General features: G+C 43.5%; 1 protein-coding gene across 3 annotated transcripts; it reads left to right on the top strand.

Annotated features, from left to right (window-relative positions):
• On the top strand, positions 1-21,419 carry URB2 (URB2 ribosome biogenesis homolog). 3 transcript variants are annotated; one of them, XM_054061357.1, is made up of 10 exons: positions 1-144; positions 967-1,109; positions 2,166-2,342; positions 3,282-6,708; positions 8,641-8,801; positions 10,007-10,117; positions 10,896-11,138; positions 12,190-12,280; positions 14,414-14,553; positions 18,060-21,419. In XM_054061357.1, exons 2-10 carry the CDS (start codon positions 984-986, stop codon positions 18,255-18,257), a joined length of 4,674 nt encoding a protein of 1,557 aa, XP_053917332.1. In that variant the 5' UTR covers positions 1-144; positions 967-983; the 3' UTR covers positions 18,258-21,419. The 3 variants fall into 3 exon arrangements, with proteins under 3 accessions (XP_053917332.1, XP_053917333.1, XP_009560408.2); XM_054061358.1 differs by lacking the exon at positions 1-144 and adding an exon at positions 159-237; XM_009562113.2 differs by lacking the exon at positions 1-144 and having other exon boundaries at positions 830-1,109; positions 3,282-6,660; positions 18,060-21,416.
• The last annotated feature ends 216 nt before the right edge of the window (positions 21,420-21,635 follow it).

The raw sequence follows: 21,635 nt of genomic DNA, 5'->3' as shown, positions 1-21,635 counted from the left end.
ACAGCCTCGCGCGCAGGCGCCCTGTGGCCGCCAATGGGCGTGAGCTCTGCACCGCCACCGCCTTCTCCACCCCACACGATCGGCGATCGGCTGGCGCTGACTAGCGCGTGCTTAGGGTGGGGAGGCGTGCGCCGAGCGGCACCGGTAAGGGCCGTGGGCTGTGCCGGGGTTGCGGGAACGGGGGCGGGCCTGGACTCCTCCGCTGGGGGTCGCGGCGCTGGCGGGAGAGCCCCGCTGGTGGAGTGTGGGGGCAGCGTGGGCCTAGCGGGACGGGGGACCCTGGCAGAGGGATCAGGGGGCGGTGGGGAGCGGGAAGGGTGGCCTGGAGGGCCTGGGCTGTGCGGAGTCTGGGGGCTGAGGCCGGTGGGGAGGGCCTTGTGAAGGGGACTGGGGGTGCGGGGGCTGCTGCGGGAGGAGATGGTGGTGGCAGCGGGTGCCTGGGGGTGCGGGGGAGGAAGCGAGGAGGGCCTGGCGGGATGGGAGTGCCCTGTGAGAGGGACTGGGGGCTGCTGGGGGAGGGGTGAGGAGCGGGGCAGTGCGGGGACCCCGCTGAAGTGGGGGGCGGTGGCAACGTGAGCCCAGTAGGACGGTGAGGGCCGACTGGCACCAGGGAGCGAGAGCCCTGGCAGAGGGACTGGGGCCGGTGGGTAGTGGGGAACGGGGGCCTGGGGCTGTGCGGGGTCTGAAGAGGTGTGGGGGACCTGGGTGCTTCTCTGAGGCCTGCAGTGAGGGTAGGTGTGGTGTGGCCGGGCAGCACCGGCGGGTGAGGGTCCTGTCAGAGGGACTGGGGGCTGTGGGGGCCGGTGGAGGAGAGGTGGCAGTGAGGAGCGGGGTCTGGGGGGCCCCGATGAGGGGGTAGGCAGGTGAGGGGGCTAATAGGCACAGAGCGGTAGGTGCGAGGCTGCCTCTCTGGCCTGCTGACTGCTGGTTGGCATAAGGTTCAGGTGTGTCTTTTTCTCTCTGGAGGCCCATCTGCTGTCCCCATGGCAGCCGTCTACTCCGGGGTTTACCTGAAGCTGAAAAGCGCCAAGACTTCTTGGGAAGACAAACTCAAACTAGCCCGTTTTGCGTGGGTTTCTCAGCAGTGTGTTCTGCCTAATAAAGAGCAAGTGAGTATCTTTTAATGTAAAGAGAAAAAGAAAAAATTCTGTTGATTAACTACTGCTGAGGATGAATTGATTAATAGAATCTAGAACTGGTCTGCATTAAGACAGGAAGTCTTCCTTATAGTGTGTGTGTATTTTGTCTCCCAAATAGAAGTGAAACCCTTGTCTTCAGAGCTGTCACTGGCATTGTTTATTATATCTTGCACAGGATGCTCTGAAGTCTGATGCATCTGATCGTAGTTAAGAACTAGAACTTCAGGATGGCAAACTGACTGTAGCTATAGAGTCTGTGTTTAGCTACATTTGTAGCTGCATTTGTGTTCTGCATTTGTGCACATGGAAAGTGTGCACTCTGGATTCATGGGCATCTCCTTGGAAGATGCTTGGAACCCACTCTCTCCCCTCAAGTCTTTTGTTTTACCCATTTTCTGAAGGTCTGCTCAGTGTTTCACTGAGTGAGGGATCTTGTGCTGCTCCTCCAGCCTGATAGTCTTGTGAAGTCGAGTGTTTGCACCATCTGAGATCAATATTTTGAGTTCCTGTTGTTTCAGTTACTTAGAATATTAAACTTAGCCGTACACCATAATTTTATTTTAAAATTATGAATTTAAATTAATAGGCTTCAATCTTTTCTAGTGTCCATACTTCTAAATTCCTGGGCTTGAATTTCTATATAGTATTTTTAAACATACCAAGAAACACGTGAAAGGAATGCTAATTGTCAGAAAGTGAAAACCATCTGATTCTTTAAGTTCTGATTTAAAAGACTATGTTTGCTAATCAGTATTGACTGTCAGTTATACCTTGATGAACACTGCCGATGAAGGAGATGCTGACTCCTGAAAGCTATCTTGGGAGGGTAGAGGGAAGCACAGGGCCACAGGATTTAGAATGAAAGCTCTTGGGAGTTTAGGTCTTGGTTAAAACCTACAAGGCTGGACTTCTTCGCTCATTCAGAGCCAGCTCTCAAGGCATGAGTGTTGTAGTTCTGAAGAGGTACTACTTTTGTCTTTTCTGACATGGGGGTTATTAGAGATTACTTTTCTCTTTTATTAACAGGTATTGCTTGATTGGGTAAGCCATACGTTGGTTTCATACTACAATAAGAAACTTGAACTGGAGGATGAAGTTGTTGAGAAACTCTGGGCATATCTAGACAACATTATCCATAGCAGAAGACTACAGAATCTCTTAAAGAGTGGGAAGACAATAGGTCTGAGTTTTTCAATTGCACAGGTAACTAAAACCGTGGGCTTTTGGTAACAGACCATGTAACAGTGTGTTTTTGCTACTGTGTGTGACACTTCCTCACAATGCAGGGTGTTATGTGAAATATATAATAATTAATCTGACCCATAATTTTAGGACCCATAATAAAAATTCAGTTTTGTTTCTGTTTTGGAGTACAATATTGTTTCTGTTTTGGAGTACAATTTCTATTTGTGCAGCACAAAAGCCAAAAATGGCAGAGCCTTCTAATAATAACCTCAAAGTTAATCATCATCTCTGTATTTTAACTTCTTCAAACTATCAGCGAGTGATCTAGCTTAAGTATTTCAGTAGGTAAGTAAAGACTCAGTTCTGCATGTTGTTATTTTATATTATTTACTGCTTCTATTGCCATTTTGTATGGGAGTCTTGAGTGAGAGGACCCAAGTGTTGGATGTTGTACTTGACCTTGTTGGACCTCAGGAGGTTCACACAGGTCTACTTCTTCATTTAGTTGGGCATTCCTACTGAATAAGCTTCTTGGATCAAAGGTAGGAAGTATCTTGTTTGTGGTGTTTCTGTTGTTTGTTTGAAATGTAATTTTGGAGAACTTGCAAGAAGGGATGGAGTTTGCCTCCGCTACTTTTCTGCGGGATCAACTGTTAGAATCAAGTATCGATAGTCTTACGCTGTTGCCAGCTATGTTGTTCAGCACAGGTGTTGAAGGAGGTTTTCCTCACTCATGTAGTGCAAAGAAATGCAGGGACATTTCTCTGGCCGGAGGATCTTCTGCTTTGAGAACCACCATACAAGAGGCTCAGCAGCAGCTGTTGGCAGGTTCCTTTCTTCTTTCAGCTAGAGTTCCTAGAAGGTGTTGTTGGTTTGTTATGATGAGTTTTATCCTTGTGCGCAAAATTAACTGTTGGTGTTGGTTTTTTTTTTTTTTTTTTTTTTTTCAATCTTCAGGTCATAAATGAAAGATTATCAGAGGCCTGTTCTCAAAAAACACAGCAAAACATTGGCACGGTGCTGAGTTGCTCCAGTGGCATTCTTTCTACTCCTTCACTCTCCATCATTTACACAGCAAAGTATGAGCTCTTGGTTGATCTTCTAAGCAAGCTGTCTGCGCTGGCATGTCAGCAGCTGGCTTCTGATGACACTGTGGGCTCTAAGGTGTTCAGCGTCCTCCGGCTTACCTTTGCTCAGTACTTCCTGATCCAGAGGCAGCAAACCAACCCAAATCGTGTGTTTGGGCAAGTGACAGGTCACTTGTTACAGCCATGTCTGCTCCTGAGGCACTTGCTGACTGTGAGGAGCTGGACGCAAGCCGATGACAACCATGTGCGTCAGCACCTGAGCAGGGAAATCCGAAACCAAGTAGAAGCTTTGCTGCAGGCTGGTTTGTTCCAGCCTGAGCTTTTCGCATCCTACAAAGAGGAGCTGCTGCCAGAGCAAGAATTCCAGGAGAAGAAGAAGGGAACTTTGAAAAGTCTTTTGCTGCCAGTCCACACAGTGCAGACCAAGCTAGGCAGTGACTTTTGTGAACCTGCCCTCCATGGAGCTGTTGTGGCTGGTTCAGTGTCCCTGCTATATAAGCTCTTTCTGGACTCGTACTGTAAGGTGGAAAGCCATCTTGTGTGTTTCCACATGTTCAGAAGGCTTTTTGACTGTCTCCAGCTCTCTGGCCTGCAACAGGGCACAAGGGAGGATGTGCTTTCTCCTGTGGATTGGAGCACAGAGCTGCTTGCTTTGGAACAGCTTCTGAACTTGGTGCTTAGCAGTGATATCTATAATGTGGCCAGTGACCGTATCCGGCACAAGGACATACAGTTTGGGTTTTACCGCAAGCTAGCACAGATGTTGCTGAGTCACTCCCAAGCTTCCATCCCTGCTTGGTTCAGGTGTCTCAAACTTTTGATGTCATTAAATCACCTTATAATAGAGCCAGACTTGGAGGACTTAGTGGCCTCAGCTTGGATTGATGCTAAGGCCTCTGAACCGCGTACAAAGAAGCCTCAGGAGGCTCTCATTGACACCCTGTTTCAGACCTATTCCAAGCTGCGACAGTTCCCACGGCTCTTTGAGGAGGTGCTGACAGTCATTTGCCGGCCTGCTCATGATGAACTGAGGCTGCCTGTCTTCTCTGTCGGTCTGACAGTAAAGCTTTGTGAGTGCCTTCTTGAACTGCCGCCCAACCAGATTCTGGACATTTTGTGTCTCTTTGTGGAGAAATGCCAGACCCTTATCGTTCCTGCTGTTGAAGGGTCATCTGACATGGCCTTGAAGCTGCTGTCAGTGAGCTCAATGCTGCACGCTTTTTTATTCAACATGAGGAGCCTAGATGATATCACTCCTCCCCCTGTGGTCCTTCGCACTCAGAGTCTGCTGGCAAAGATGCAGAAGGGAATAATCCAGCCACTGATAGAGCTGCTGCAGGCTCCTAGGAGAGAGAAAGAGAAGTCAGACCTTTGGCTAAGAAAGGCCAGTGACTCTGCTCTCCTTCTTGTTTACACTTGGGTTGAGGTAGATGCTTTGTTTGGTGTTAGCTGTAGTAAATATGTGTCTCCAGCAACTGAAATTGCCGGTGCTGTTACTGCATCTGCTGCAAGGCATGGAGGTATTTCCAATTTCCTCCCTGGTGTGGAGGAGCAGTGTTGGGAGAGAGTCATGGAACTTGCAAATAGTTTTGCCTCCACTAGTAAATATTGCTTAGAACTGCTCACACTTCAGAAAATGAAGATGATCTTAATGCAAACCAAAGCTGACCTGCATGCCTTGCAGCAAGCTGCGGCTTTCATCTTGGAGTCTGGGAGATCCAGCATAAGCGGGGGAGAATCTGAACCATGGGATGGAGATATCAGCACGATAAGTGATCTCACCTACCCCACGGCCCACTGGCACCTCGTCATCTCCAACCTGACTATCCTGTTGCCACATATTTCTCTGAAAGATGTAGAGTACATCGCAGATGTTCTTCTAGAGACATTAGTATTGGCCAGAGCTCAGGAAGCTGACACAGATGCGGAGTCTTTCCTCAGCATTGGAAAGATATCTCTTGGTTTGATGCATAGCTCTTTTCTACCGGAAATGAAGGTCTTGCATTGTGCTTTTCTTACCAGTCTTATTAATCAGTTTGCTAGGGTGCTGCCCTCTGCTGCCAAGGATTCAGTAGATCTGCCACTTCAACAGCTGTCTGCAGGTAATATCCCTTGGCATGAAGAAATCCTGTCTTCTTGCAGGCCAGTTGACACACTGGAAGCACCATCAGAAAACAAACTGTTGAACAATGAGCTCAGCTTGTCTTGGAAAACACTGGAGAAAGTTGCCCAATGTATAGTATTGTTAGCAAAAAACGGCTGCCCTGTCATCTTGAACGAAAGTCATCTGGAAAGCTGCTTGGGTTTGCTAGAAATTGCTTCTCTGATGAAACTAGATGGTCTTCTTCCCTCTGACTGTACCCGGTGTTTTCTGGTGCTGATGTCCCTGCTAGCCAATACCAGGGCTAGCGCCTCTTGCAGCAAGCTGCTGTTACTGAAGTTTTTTAGTACCTGCTTCCACCTCCTGAGGTGCCTGCAAGCTGGCAGGAACGCCAACTCTGTTTTTAAGGTGTTTCATGCTAGTGATGTTCTTGAGGCAGTCATGACCTCCCAGCTCACAACTAGCAAGTTCTCCACTGATGTTTTGACTGTTCCTGTTTGGGCACAGTATTTCCAGGAAATCCAAGCCTTTTTGGAAAGCTTTCTTCAGATGATTATTGAAAGAAAGCAAAGTGTGAAGCTCAACTTGGAAAAGTTCATGTCTTTCCTGGTGAGCTGCAAGCCAGATGTTGGTGCAGCCAAAAGCAAGGGCTGGAAAAACTGGAATCCCGCAGCTGGGCAGTTACTGCTCATGGCGTTCACCACACTGTGTCACGTTGTCACGCTCTACCTTCAGCAGCTGCCAGAAAAGAAGCTGCACTCTGCGGATGTACTGTCTGCTCTCTTGGAGCCGGTAGTTCTGCAGATGGTCAGAACTGTTGAACACGGTCTTCAGAATAACACCCCAAATCAGCCTTTGCCTATAGTATTCATACCATCTGTCACTACTCTTCTCCAAGCAGATCTGAGCCATGCCATCAAGAAGGGCTGGCAGAAGGAGCCCAGTGGGTTTTTGGAGCAACCTCGTATTAAACTGTACCAAAAGTTTTACTCTCAGATACTGAGAGAGCTATCCTGTGCAGGAGGTAATCTGCAGTTCCTTCAGCCTGCATTGCACTTCCTAACGGTCTTCTGCTCAGTGCCGGAGCTGTATCCTGGAAAAGAAACTGCAGTCACGGTTGTTTTTGCTATAAAAAAGCTTCTCACTGGTATGAAAACTCTTACTCCGCTTCCTTTCCTAATTTCGCAGCACAGAGGCAAGTTAAAAGCCATTTAGGAAATAGTAACAGCTTTTTGAAAAGTCTGTATCTCCTTACCTGTGTTAAAGCAGTAGGATACCCTTTTACAAATGCGTGACGGGTGAATTTTCAGGGGAGCAGTGTTGCGGTACCTGAGCCATAGCCGCTATTTAAATCGGTAATGATCTCCTGGAAGATGCAAACATCCTAATAGAATTGAGGTCCTTGGGTACTCATCTTTGTAGAGCATTTTGACAGTAACTGGAATGTGGTAATACTTCTGGATGTGGGGCTGAAGGTGTGGTGGTGTTCTACTCATATAGCTGGTATATTAGGCACCACTGAGGCAGCTGTTGTGCACCAGTCAGATCTGATATGTCTTACCTGAGGATCTCTGGGGACCTTGGAGGTAGTCACCTATTTTTGTATCTGATGAGCAAGGTTATAAAACAGTGGAAATCTAACTGTTTAGGATGCTGAACACCCTTAATTCTGATAAAGTCTGTGAGAAATTGGCAGATCAGTCCCTTTATCCCCATCAGATAGAGTCCGGGCTAGAAATTGCATGAAAAACCTCTCTTGCCAACTGTGTGACCTAACGGCTCCCTTATATCATGTTCAGAAAGCGAGGTGAACTAAACACAGCATAGACATAACTGTTCTTTGACTTCTCCGAACAGCTTCAGTTTATCAAATTTACCACTAACATGCTCAAGTGCAGTGGCCTCCAACCATTTTTGATTGTACTCATCTATTGGTAAAAAAAAAATAAAGTATGCAGTCTTAATATATGTTTATAAATTATATGCACATGCTACTCTATACTGGGTACGTTGCAAAGCCTGCACTAAAAAAGTTTAAAAACATGAGATAAAGATGAAATAAACACTTTTTACATTTTATTTTATTTATTAAAGGGATTTTATTTATAGCTCTTGCACCTCAGTGGACGGTCTTGTGCACTCTGGGGTGTGCACACCCTGCTTTGGAGGCTATTGCTCAAATGTACTATTGTCATCATCTCTGTTTATATTGGCATTAGATAGTTGGGTACGGAGCACAACTCGCTGTGTGAAATCTAAACTGATCTTGAATTTGCACAGCTGACTTTGAGCTAGAACTTACATATAGATACAGGCTTAGTCTCTCTCTTCCCTGGCCTGCATTTTGATGCTTCAGTGTTGTGGGGTTTGGTAAGGGCACTGAGAGCAGGGATTTCGCACTACAACTAGGGACTGTGAGTTCATATCAATTGTTGTAATTATTTTTTGCTGATTTTTCTTTCTCTCATCCTCTGCCTCACTTTACCAGACTAAGACTGGTAAAATGCTTTAAGCTGGAGACATAATTAGTGACCATAAAAATCTATAAGAATTTCTAATTAATAAGTGAAGTATTTAATACCATGAAATGTGGATTTCTGTTGAAGACAACTTTCAGCGTTGCCCCAGTCCCTGTGAGTACTTGAGGAACTTAAAAACAAGCTGTCAGGATTAGTTAAGATACAAGTTAGTTGAGGACTGTCTATGTAGTAATAACTGAGTAGGTGGGGAGCATGGCTTATGATCAGCAGAGGCCTGAACTTTGTGAGCTTAATGCTTTTGTGACTTCTGGTGGCCCTCTGGCCAGTGTTTGTAGTCAAGCCCAGTGGCTCATTCAGCCTAGTCCTTTGGCTTCTGTGCGTGCTTTGTTGTAAAATTTCCATACTACTGGAGGCTTTTTATTGATATGATGAGTGCTCTGTGGACCTAGGGTAGGAAACACTTGAGAACATCAATTCATTGCCCTAGAGTGGAGGGAGGTAAAGGGAAAGCTAGAGGCCCTCTATGTGTTCAAATGTTAAACTGTATCTGCAGAGTGGTTTTAAAGTTCATTTTGCCCTGTTCTTACATGTGGAAGTCACTGTCTTCGGAATTGATTAAGACATGCTTGTGTCTCTTGAATATGCAGGTCCTGCAGTCACAGCCCAGGTGATCCAAAGTATGGAGATGGAGCTGACAGAGGTGCTTGTCCAGCTGCTGGGAAACTGCTCCACTGAGGAGTTTTATGCCATAATGAGGCTGGTGCTGCAGGGACTTGAAATGAGGAATGTTTGGCAACAGAAGGCTAAAGTAAGGCATGAGCTTACTTTACCATCAACTCCTTTCTTCAGTTTTTTTATATGTTGAAAAACTTGTTGGCTGAATGACGTCTGATAAATATTTTTTTTCCTCTTCCTGCTTTATGTTCAGTGGTTGCGTCAAATTAATTTACATAGTTGAGGGCGTGTTGACTGCTGAGATCTGCTCTGATTATAAATTGAGAGGGGTGGAAAGATCATGGAAACCTACTGGAAAAACTTTCTGTCTAGTTTAAGGACTAATAGTCTTAATTCTGTGTGTTGTCAATGGAAATGGCGCAGCTGTGATGTTACAGGCCATGCTCAGTTTTTTTTTCTGCTTGCCAATGAGAGCTCTTGCACAGCAGATGCTGGCAGTCAGCGAGTGTAACCACCCTGGCTCTTAACAGGGTTAGAGGTGGTTTTACAAGTGCTGGCGTTTTTAAGTAAAACCAAAACTGCAATTGTGCTTTTGGTATTTGTCTCTATAAAGACCTTTACTCTTTAGTAATCAGATACCTCTCAGTAGCTTTTTAAATACTGTGCCTTTCTCCAGAGCAGCTTAAGCAGCATCATGATATATGGAACACTCCTGGCAAAAATATCCAGCTGAAACCTCCACGGAAAGCTCAGTGACGTGACAATTAAACTCGGGGGTTTATAAGGCTCTCTCTGATTTGTCAGGAATAGACACAGATGTACTACATCAATTCTTTTTTTTTCTCTAAAATGTCCTTTTAAAAATGTATCTGGAATATCTGTACTACGTGTATAATTCCTGCCACTTGATTATAGTTCTTAATGTTTCTTTGGTCAGTCTGTCATAACAGCCAGCAAGTAAAAAAATATCTCTACCAAAAGCAGCATTCTTAGCATATAGTGTACCTGTGTCCCTGTATTCCCCCAGCTTCCCTCTGTTATCTAATGGCAGTTGAAGGAGAAGGCTTTCCTTTCTTACAAATCACATAAACCTTGTTGCTGATTCTAAAATAAATGTAGCACACAGTACATTTGGGTCAGTGCTGCTCAGCGTATTGGATTTTGTTGAGCTGCAGCTTCCTTCACGGTTTTCAGAGAGATCTGTTGGTGAGAGGACTTTCATGTGTCAAGGCTCTGGTAGTGCTCAAAACTGCCACTGCCCTTGAAAGAGCTCTTCTGTACTTGAAAGGAGCCAGTGCATCTTGTATCTGTGACTGATCATCAATCTGCTTTCTGCAGGAAGTACTGTCGGCTGTTACACTAACCAAATTGTTGCTCAGCTGCCCTTTAAATGGAGACAAAGAGAAAGCTTTCTGGTTTGCCAGCCCACAGATAATCACAGCTTTAGCTGTAAGTATTTCTTTATTGTAACTTCATTACCTATCCCTTTTATTTATGAAGTCTGTAGTAGTTACGTCTAACATACACAGAGGCATACAGGATTGAAAAAGTTGTGGATACTACATAAATCCATATAGATTCACCTGCACTTTTTTGTCTAGACCCCTTCTCTTCTTCCTCAAGTAAATCTACTCCTCTGAGTACAGCGTGTAGGTCATCCTTTCCTTATTACCAGTACTTTTCTGGGACTGCGCCATGTCATCTGGAGGTTGAGAGAAACTTGTTAGGCTGCAGAGGAGAGAGTCTGAGTCTCCTGTACTTTCATGTGTCCAAAGGAGAAGGTAACTGTCAGCCATGTGATGTATGTTTTTCTGCACTCATAGTGATGGTGTCTCTAGACCAGAATTTGTCCAAGGTTGGCTCTGCAGTGCCTGAGAACTGTAAGCATGCAATTTGTGCCCTTTCTTGGTAGGTTGGTGTGCTTGTAGAGGAGATAACTGCATCAATGCATTCATGTGAGAAGGTGCAACTAGGTGCTAGTTGTCAGGGGACTGGAGACTAGTTAGAACACTACAGTGCTCCACACTCACAGCAGTGCTTGCTTGAAATATCCTCACAGGGGGTGCAGTTGCATGGACATGGCTAAACTACAGGAGTCTCCCTGCCAGTGCAGCTTGTACTGTTGGAGTTCCATTGACTCAAGTCAGAGCATATATCCTCAAGTCAGAGAATGCTAGTGATAGGTGACTAATACGCTTCTCCTGATTTATTTCCTGATTTCTTGTAGATGCAAGCCAAAGAGGCCTGTCAGGACCAATCACTGATTTCAACCATAGTTGTATCTATTCTAGAGACTGTAGCAGCTCTGCTAAGGCAAGGAGAAGGGATTCTCTTGAATCCACACCATGTGGCGTTGGTGTTCAGCATCCTCCTAACAGTCCCTTTGGATCATCTGAAAACAGAAGACTATCGCAGTGTCTTCCTGGGAGTCCATGAAGTACTATTCTCTATTGTGCAATGTCATCCAAAGGTATATCTGTGAGGGGATGGGTGGAGGGGGGGAAAACGGTAGAAAGAACCAATGCAGAGGTTGGTGATGGGAAAGTAATTTTTAGTATTGGCTTTGAAATAATTTGTCCTGATAGTATGAAAGTGCTTTGTACCACTTGTCATTTAAAAGGCTAGGAATCTCAAAATCACATTTTTTTCAGTTGCCCTCTTCCTTTGTTTTATGCTTGAAGTGTTCATCTTTGGCAGCAGATTGTTTAATGACATCTGATGCTAGATTAGAATAAAAGTTTCGCTTTTTATGATTGATTTCTAGAAAGACAAATGATTGTGGCTCTAGGACCTCATTCTCAGTGGAGATCAAGATTCCGCAGGCCTTTGAAAACAGGGCTTAGACATTAGAAGTTGGTGACCTTCAAATATTGTACCATCCTGGTGCTTTTGTCAGCCTTCTGGCATGGGAAAGTTAAGACCTGCCGGGACTTGCATGGGTCTGGAGATACTCCTGCAATTGAGTATGTAGACGGAGGTGGAAGGACAAAGGAAAGGGGCCTCGTGAGTTTGTGTTAGGACTGAGAGAGAAAAAAGTTAAAGATGGGGAAATGGCAAATTCGAAAAGCAAGGCAGTGTGTGTTGCTAGAATGCCCCTGCAACCTGTGGTAGAAAGCTGTCTATCCAGGCTATTTTTACACAGTGATCTGTAGTGTTACTGGACCCTGCCTTCTGTGAATCTGTCTGGCTACACAGGTTCTCTACCAGAAAGAGTAAATTCCCTGGACGTTACAGTACTAAATCAAATGCTGCTTTGGAGAGGTGGAATAACTCTAATATCCTCTTTGCTTGTTATTTATATTTTAATATGGCCAGGATTGCAGTCTTGCTCCAGGATTCTCTTGTTTTAGATACTGTATGGATACAGAATGAAAAGATAGTCTCTGCTCCTGAGAGCTGTGTAAGCTATATAGTTTCTTTCACAGGAAATTATTTCCCTCAGACCATGGGGTGGCATAACTCTACCCTCTCCACTCCCTTTACTACATAATCTCAGGTGTTTTTATTTCATGTCTTTTCAGGTGCTGTTGAAAGCAGCACCATCCTTTCTGAGCAGTTTCCATCGTCTGGTTGTTTCTGTCATGCATGAAGGACGTCAGAAAGGAGACAAAGGTACCGTATCTTTTCCAGTTATGCACTATATATACACACTGTAATTTTATGTGTTCTAGAAGAGGAGATGCAGAACAGGGCAGTCTGACATCAGAAGCAAAGTCCTCAAAACCTAGCTGTGGCATTGGAACCATTAGTCCTGTCTGTCCCCTGTGTGAAATTGAGGATGAGCTTTGTAGTGTTGTGGGCTTATGAAGATAACTGGGGCTTCTGTGGAGCTGCATGCAAAAAGCTCTGGTTTAGGTGAATAAGGTGTTCTTCAGTGACTGGCTGGCAAGTAGACAGGAACTGGTAGGGCTTGCAGTGCCCAATTTCTGCTTTTCCTATACACCTCTGTGACTGAACTCTGGTGATAACATGCTGATATGCCTGAGTTATAGCCCCAAACAGGTCTTACTAAATGGAGCTTCTTGAGACTGGAACTATGTTTGTTGCAGACCTGAATTGTCACCTGAATTGTTCTGTGCTAAGCATAAAGCCAGAACATTACATATATCTGAAGTATCAGTTGGGATTAGATGACATTTCTGTATGGTTAAGGATTTGGAGTTTAGTGTAGTAAAATATTTCAAAAGGAAGAGGGAAAAGAAACCCTAAACACTGATTATTGGAAGTTGCTGTAGAATTTACATTGTCAAAGTAACCAAGTCAAATATGTTCACAGTGATTAAGGTAATCCTTCCGTGCGTTATGCTGGTCAGGACACAAATATCTTGTCATCAGTAGTGGTGACATTTTGAGACAAGTTGACCTCGTGACCTGCAACTGCTTATATCCCAGCTTTCCACTGATGTCCTACAGCTTATTCCATGTTCAGATGTATCTCAGCATATACGTTGCCCCAAACTGTGGGTGAATGTAAGTGTATATGTGAGTCATGGAGGAATATCCTAACAAAGGCTCAATGATAGAGGAAAAGGTATGTTAAACTGGTGCCAAAGTTGGTGTCATAGTTTAGCCCTGGCCTGATGTGATTAGCAGCTAAATGTAAGTAATTGTGTTCCCAATGAGGTCCATATTAGATGGTGGGCATCAAAGAAGAGGGCTTGACCCTTGTTATCCCTCAGTTTATACTGAGTGTGATGTGTTTGGGGTGGAATACTCTGGTCAGTTTTGGGTCACCTGTCCTGTCCACTCCTTCCTGCAGGTGCAACCCTTTTTCACCTCTTTAACTTAGGGCATTCGAGCAACTTGAGAATGACTTTCATCTCCACAGGGGGAGATGTAAGCAACAGTATTTCTGTACATAAGTGCCCTGTTACTTGATAGTGGTCGTAAAATATAAGTGTTATTACTTCTAGGTACAGATACTGTCCAAAACCATGTAGTTAACTTTCAGAAAATGACATTACCTAGGTGTAACTTAGCTGAAAAGTTTGAAAACTGATTCTGTTTTAGCTCAAACCAGAACAGTTAGAGAATTTGCCAGCTTCTGTAATATGCTTGTGTAAGGCAAGGCTCACAGGAAACTTAGGGGTACAGTGTCCTAAAGTTTAAAAACATGCTGCTTATCTTTGCAGGATTGTTTTATTTTCATAACAGATAATGTGAAAGTAATTTCCAGATTTCTCTTGTGCCTTGTGTGTGCTAGATCTCTTCATTCACTGCCTACTGAAAGAGCAAATTTTTTGGCGATTGCAGCAGTCTCACTTTAAATATCTCCAGTGCTGTGTCTTCTGCTGCTGTATTTCATGTAATAAATTGCATCACAAAGCTTTCTTACTATGCTGTTTCTGAAAGATATCTTCTGATTTTTTGTAGGCAAAGAATATAATTTTCCATTCTACTTGTTATCTGCTCTGCAGTACTAGTTTTGGGGACTGAATCATGGAAGAGACCACAACTGCTGCTTTTAGCACTTTAGCATGTATAACAAATACATTTTGCCTTGCAGTGCGTGTGGAGCAGGAATCGGTGTGCTCTTACAAAATAACCATTGGAAGAGATGTATGTGGCATGTTGTGGGGTTGTGTGGGGCCTCTCAGCTGTGGCTTGATAGGAAAAGAAGATAAAATAGGCAAGCTGGTATTGGTTTTGTGTAGTTCAAGAATCATAGGGGAGACTGGGTGATTATTTTTTTTCCTGTTTTTTTTAAGCTTTAAATGTCAGACTGCAACTCACTTTCTGTTTTAGGCAACACAGATGAGTTTGAAGTTATACTGAAGTGCGCACACTTGGTGGAACGGATGTATACTCATATTGCTGCAGAAATGGAAAATTTCACTGTGTTTTCTTCTTTCATTGTGGCTCAGTATGTGACTGAATTGCAGAAGGTAATGTTCCCATCCATCTGGAAAGTGTTATGGTATTGATGCTGGCTTTGGCATTCCTGTTCCAAAGGCAGATGTGTTCAGTCTTGTAAAATCTGTGAAGTTATCAAAGTTACTGTACCTCTTGGGGATACAGGTTTGATACAGACTCTTGGTTACTTTGCTCAAAAGTTCCTGAGGTACTTTCTTACACAGCTCCTGAAAACTTTCTCAAGGTGTGTGTGTTTTTTTTAAGGCGAAACAATGCAATGCCTACCTATAAAACTGGTTGGCTTTTCTGTCATGTTGAGTAGTGTTTTTTCTCCATGTGATCATTAGGTTCTTCTCCCAGCTAGTCTTAGTTATCCAGGATTGATAGCAGGTAGGGCCCCATTGAGGAAAGTAATGGAGAAAAATTATCCTGGGAAATGCCATTTAATCTGGTCTAAATGAGTGAGTAAATGGAGAAAATGTACCAAGCTGGGGAACTGTTAGTTTTTCAGTAATTCTCCTTCCGTACCAAAGATATCATTCTCATCCTTTCTGAAAACAGCTACTCCTATGAGTGCCAGAGCCAGATCAGTAGCTTCTCGCATTGAGACCTATGTTCAAGTTGTTATTCTATTCAGCCTAATGGATTTGGATTTCACCAGTGTTTTGAATGCTGCTGATGTTGCAACTGCAGATTATCTGTGGCTCTGGCCTGGACCTGGGCTGAAACACGAAGAGCAATTTTAGCCTTTGGTTTTAAACTCTCTTACCAGAAAAATAACTAACTGGTCCTATGTTTTTAGAGGCTTATGGTGTAACCAGTGTGACTAACCATGAAGTCATGTAGTTTAAACTTGGCTGCCTTCTTATTGCTTGTCTTCTTCCCAAGGTTTGGGAGCAAAAAGTGGGATGTGTCATTTTTTAGCCATGTTTAGCGTTTCTGGTATGTTGGTTATTGTTTACATAGTAAACATAACAGTTCAGCAAATACTGGGTACGAATTACTATGAAGACCATTTCTGTTCTCTTTAACTGTCCGAACTCTGAAATCTGTTAATTGCTGGTTGTAGAGCCTTCAGTCAGAAGGCCTGACTTGAATTGCCAAATGACCTTTGCAAGTTAAAGGACTCTTATTCAGTATTATCAGTGTACAAAGTCTCATGAGACTTCTGGGAAAGTTTTGTACAATACTTATCACTGGGAAATGGAAGGTGATGGATGATAACTGAAACCATGGATCAGTAATGTATGCATGGAACCTTTGGGCATGGAAAGGGGAATTGGTGTAGTGAGCCATCAGATGCTATGACAAAGGGGTGTTTTCTGTCTGACAGAATAGATAGGTAACAAGTAAGTGGTGATTTATTTGCTTGTTAGACTGGTGAGAATTGATGGATATCGGAGGAATGGGAGGCCTCAGAGTGCCTGTCTTAAGGAGGCAGGTACACATCTTTCATGTTGCTCTGCAGAGGGAGAGTAAAAGTCCTTCAACTATTCTTCTCTTTTGAGTCAAATTCAGTGGCCTTTAGCCTGTGATCTGAAGACCCTGGGGATCCATCAAAGGTAGCTGAGAAAAACATGTTAGATATAAATGTTTAAATGGGCATCTGCACACTTACTGGAAACCTTTTGAGGGTCTGCAAACTAAAACCCATGTAAGCTACTGGCCTAAACAGTCACTGACTCCTAAAGTAGTTGTGTAACAGTTCCCTCAGTGCTTCCTCTTTGTACCAGGAAATAAAATAGCCTCGTGAATTATTTTATGTTAGTCTAGAAAGATTCCTCACTGGAGTGGGTGACGTCTATAGCCTCTTTCATACTGTTGACAGTGCTTTTTCCTTCTTGTTAGTGAGCAGTTGCCTAATTCAGCAATAGTGAAATACCTCTTCACACATTTAGTGTCTCACATTGAGTGCTCTGTAATGCTTGACAAATTGGTTGTGCTAACTATATAAACCATAAAACACTTAGAAGCATAATTAACTGCCAGCCAGTAGTGGCAGCTGTTTAAATCTTTGGTTCTGTTTTCCATAGTGTTATTGGAGTGTGTTTATAGGAAACTGCACTGCAAAGCAAGAATGACCTAAATAAGTCATGGATCCAGATTGATTTGTGATGTAAGGGGTGCAGTTCCATTTACTGCAGCTCTGAGGTATCTGCTTATCCCAAGTGGGACATCTGGTCCATTTTGTCAATAGCTGTGGGTTTTCTTGTCTCTGCTGTCTGCAATCATTTCTCTGCCCTAGAAAGTGAGAGGCCAGCCCAGTGCATTCACTGGGAATTGTGATGCTCAGCCATTCTGTTACTTTAGTGCATGGTATACGGAGAAAAACATCTGTAAAAACCAACCAATAGACCAACTAACATAAAGGGGGAAAACGACAAACTTTTGGATGTGCAAACTCATCAAGATAGCTGATCCAAAGAAAGGCTTATGTGTCTGCTCTGTTTTCTTCCCAGCTGTATTAGCAGGTCTAATAAAATATATTAGCTGGTTTACATTTAGAGCAGAAAGAGAGCAGAAGCCTGTCACAGCGATTAGGAGTGCACTTCATTAATGGAAAGTTTATTAGTTGCCTCAGGAAGAAAGAAGTCTGAATTTTAATGACAACTTTTTATGCAATTTTCAATATGCCTGGAGTGCAGAGACTCAGGTCTGGAGGCATAAAGCTAATTTTGGGATTCAGCAAAGATAAGACATGGTTCTGTGGCAGAAATAATGTCATTATGCCAAAAGCCCACACCCCCTCAGGCAGTGAAATGTTTAGTAAGTGATCGTGAGCACAGGACAAAGTCTGGTTAGCTTGGAGCACCAGAGGATTCCAGGATCAGCACTGATATTTCTGGTTGTAGTGGTGGTTCTGCTAGTTGTGGAGATGAGCAGGGGTAATGGCAGGAGCAGGGCACTGAGTCCCAAGTCGTTCATCATATTCTTTCAACTTTGTGCATGACTTCAGGCGAGGTACCTGATTTCTGATGTTAAAAGAGATCAAGGAAATGCAAATCTCCTGAGCTTTTTGAAGGCTTCTTTTGTTAAGGCTTGTATGTTAAAGTACTCAGATACAGATTGTTAGATAAATATCAAGTTATTAAGTGATAAATTAAAATCAATTGACTACCCAATGTAAATACTAGAGTAGCTTGAAGGAAGCACTTATTTGAAACTGAGACTTAGTAGCATACAGCTAATACGAGACATTATCCAGGGTGCATATTTTACGGTTTTTCGATAACAGTTTTTCTGCTGAGGAATTTTCATGTGATTCCAAGATGATCAGTGTCTTTGCCTCTGCAGCGATGTGTACAGTAACACTCTTGTTTATTTTACTGCAAGGGGCGTGCTTGTACTGCAAAATATGTTTGCAAAAATCAGGAAAATATTGCACAAGTCAAAATCTTGGATTTTATCCTATAGGCTGTTCCAGATGGTCTCATGTACTGGATAACATGTTGTCAGCATTTAATGTATACTAAATGTGGAAAGGATGTTTTCTTGCCTTCTTGTCTTCAAGTTCAATGCAGTTTTGTTCTTCCCACAGGTGACTTTGCACCCGGCTGTGAAGAAACATCTCACAGAAGGGATATATCATATCCTTGACCTTTGCATTGAACGGGACGTCAAGTTCTTAAATGCATCACTACCGGCTGGTGTAAGCGAAGTCTTTAAGGATCTGTATAATGATTACAAACACTACCACAAAGCAAAAAAACATGGGGAGGAAAAGTATACTGCATGATGAATCCTGTGTGGTGCTACATAATCTGTTATGAATTGATCTTACAGCACTCAGAAAATCCTCAGTTGCTGTTTGCTTGGGATGACTAGTAGGATCAAATTTGAAGGTGGTCCTCTAAACATAAATTGCATCTATCTCTATCCAGCCAGCCTTCATTATGGGGAAAAAAGGAATGCAGTGGGAGGAAGTGCTGTTAGGTCTGGTCCTGCTGGGTGCCACAAATGGCAGAACTACTGCACCTGCGCTGGTCCCGGCAAACTTGCTGGGAACCCTGGGGAGCTCACTGCAGTCTGTCAGCAGATGTCAGGCTTCAGGCTTTGGCACATCATGGTGCTTTGCTGTGGAAGCAATAGTCTGGTGTAAAAGCTAGTGGGGGGGTTATAACTCCTACTCTCGCTTCCATGGTAAGCAGAATTAAAACAGTTAAAGTGTTTATTTTTGTACCCTGTTATTTTACATTTTGTTACTGAAGAAATTTGTGAATGTAACACAGCTGCCTGGTGGATGCTGTGCAAAACTGTGGAAATACAGTAAAATATTTGAAAGTTTGTATCTCTTTGCTTGGTTGGTTTTACTCCTGAGTCCAGCCCTGGGCAACCTGGTCTGACCTATTGAATTTCCTTCCCAATGGAATTGTCTTGTGATGTCACGATAATTAAAAAGACTGACTAGTTAGAACTCTGGTCGATTTACTGTCATTAAGGAATTATACTTCCTCATCTGAGCTGTGGCTGCTGTCAGTGTACGTTTCTATTTTGTGGCAAATGCTAAGTACCGAGACCTATCCTAGACCTATTCGGTCTAAAATCAGCCTTGGTGCTTTGCATTCACTCTAGGTGAAGAGCAAACCCTGGAATTAACTGCAGCTCAGCTGACAGTAATTTAATAAATGGTGGTAAATTAAGCACATTTGAACCTGTATGTACCTTTATGAATGAGCTCTCTTTCACTAGCTAAACTACAGAAGTTTATTTTGTTGAAAATGATAGGTAAAAGTTTGGATCTTTAGTTTCGAAGTGGGTAAACCACTTTCACACGTGTACACAGTTAGTAGTAAGAACTCTACTCTCACATGATTATCTGCTTTAATCTGCAGATAGGGGAATGGGCAGAGGAAGACTGGAATGTGCCTCATAGCAAGGTCCAAAGGATGAAATTTGGCTGAGGCTGGAGACTCCACAGTGCACGAACAAAAGAGGTCTGCCATTGACCTGGCAGTAGGTACCTCTGCAACTCACACTGGTGCCCACTCCCCTTCTCCATCTTTGCCATGTGGAGCCTCCTGTGCTGGCTAAACTTCATCCTTTGAATTGAAGATGATCCTCCTCCTGTCTTGAACAAGAAGCTTGGAGAGAAAGCTTTGATACTACGCAAGTGCTGTTCAGAAGTAGCCAAAACAGTGGTGCGTTATCAACACTGTTCTAGCCACAAATGCAAAGCACAGCATCATATGGGCTGCTATAAAGCAAGTTAACTCCATCCAAGCTGGACCCTGTACATCGCTGCCATTTCTGTATTTTGTTTCAGAAGTGAAAAGCTGATGTGGGCCAGCATTGGGAAGGACAGTTACTGCTGCCCCACCAGGCTGTGGGACACTGAAGTGCCTGGTAGGTCTCAGAAGGGAAATGTGTTTGTGCTGGGTGCAGCCAAATGGGCATGAAAGAGAGGAGGTCTCCAGGGTGAAGACAGTTAATATGCAAGTAAAATGAAGGAAGGTTATGAATGTTGAGAGAGGATCTTGAAAGAACAATGAAAAAAAGCACAGCTAGGTTTTGGAGCAGGGGGAAAGGAAGTGAGGTAGCATCTCTGACCTGTAAGTGTCAAGGCTCCCCTGATGTAGCCATATGGTTGCAAACCACGCACATAAGTCAAAAGCTTTTGAGTGTAGACCACAGAGTAAATAACATCTTACTTATCATTTTAAAGGAGATAAGCTACTTAAGTTGCTATCAGTTTTATTTCATTAGCGTTCTTAATTTTATCAAATTTAACTTGGCTTGGAAATGAAAATGTGTAACTTGCATGGGCAGGGGTGAAAGGAATAGAAGTCTCCTACTATAAAAAGGACACAGTGCTTGAATGAATGAAAAATTGAAACCCTGCCACAATTAAATATTTATTTAAAATATGGTGTGCAACTGCCTCTTACGCACAGCCTTCCTCTTTCTCCAGACTATGCAGCGGAGTTCTGAAATGCAAAGCAGCATTTCTGTGTAGAAGTTACAAAGGGGTTAAAAAGAATTCTCTATTTATCTGCTAATCCTAGGTCTTTGTCCCAAGAACTGCTGGTTTTTTTTAGCTAGAATAAATTAAGTCACTGGCAGAGGACCACCTGCTGAGAAAGCAGGCTTTGTTTTATTGAGTACATTCCCATGAGGGTGCAGTGTTCCTGTTTTGTCACAAGGTGGAGCCATCCTGCAAGGGTGCCAAAGCACCATCTGAAATCGCGTTGTTTGATGTCTTTCTCCTTAGGTTGAGTGAGTTGATGAGCGATTAGCACCAGGAAGGTAAAAGAGTTTGGAAGAGGCACCACCTCAAGGCTAAAGGGCAGGGTTGCAACTTTTGTTTCAATTGAGCATTAGCTTCCTGCCAGTGAGCTTGAAAGCACAGTCCTTACAGGCTTCTGCAACAGTTAATCTTGGCTAGTTTTCCAACTGTTGATGCAGTGCATCTCTTCCAAGGGCTTTCCTCACTGCTACTGTACTAACAGGTATGCTACTAACAGTAGCATTTTCTCACTTCTTCTGTACTCTGGCCATAGGCAGAGCTTGCAGGCTGACATATCAGGGTCCTGCTGACTGTGCCGCAGGTTCAGCCTGTGGCTCTGGGTGTGGTGTTCATTCTTTGTGCCAAGGCAGTGCCCAAGTATGCTGTGCCAAACCCAGCTCAAATATAAAGTAAGAGACAGGATGGGCAAGCAGAACGTTCATGACCAGCAAAGATCACTTTGGTTTTGTTTATCCCTTGTTTCTGTGAAACTGCTGTAAAAATCAGCTGATTTTTCTTCTTCTCTGGGGGTGGGGCTTGATGCTTGATTTATCTTGCTATTTTGGATAGAAATGCCAAAAATGGTGAAAGTGTAAAATGGTAGAAATTATTTTTCTAATTTAGAAAGAAGTTATTTTTCCTGTTCTTACCTGCTGGTAGAAGGCAACATACTGAGTACTCTCCTTCTCATTTGAAATGGTTCAGTTTACTTCTTGATGTGAGTCCAGTGCTGCTGGATAACAAAAGGTTCCTTCTGAAGGCTCCTTTGTGGGTTAAATCATAATAGCACAAATAAAGGAGAGATTCCTGTATCATTATTATCAAACCATTAAAATATCTACAGTAATAATAGTTTGCCGATGATGCCAAACTGAGTGGGGAAGTGGACAC

This window comes from Cuculus canorus, chromosome 3 (genome assembly GCF_017976375.1).
Source record: "Cuculus canorus isolate bCucCan1 chromosome 3, bCucCan1.pri, whole genome shotgun sequence".
Lineage (NCBI taxonomy): Eukaryota > Metazoa > Chordata > Aves > Cuculiformes > Cuculidae > Cuculus > Cuculus canorus.
The sequence above is the reverse complement of the archived record's forward strand: the minus strand, read 5'-3'. Positions and strand labels throughout refer to the sequence as shown.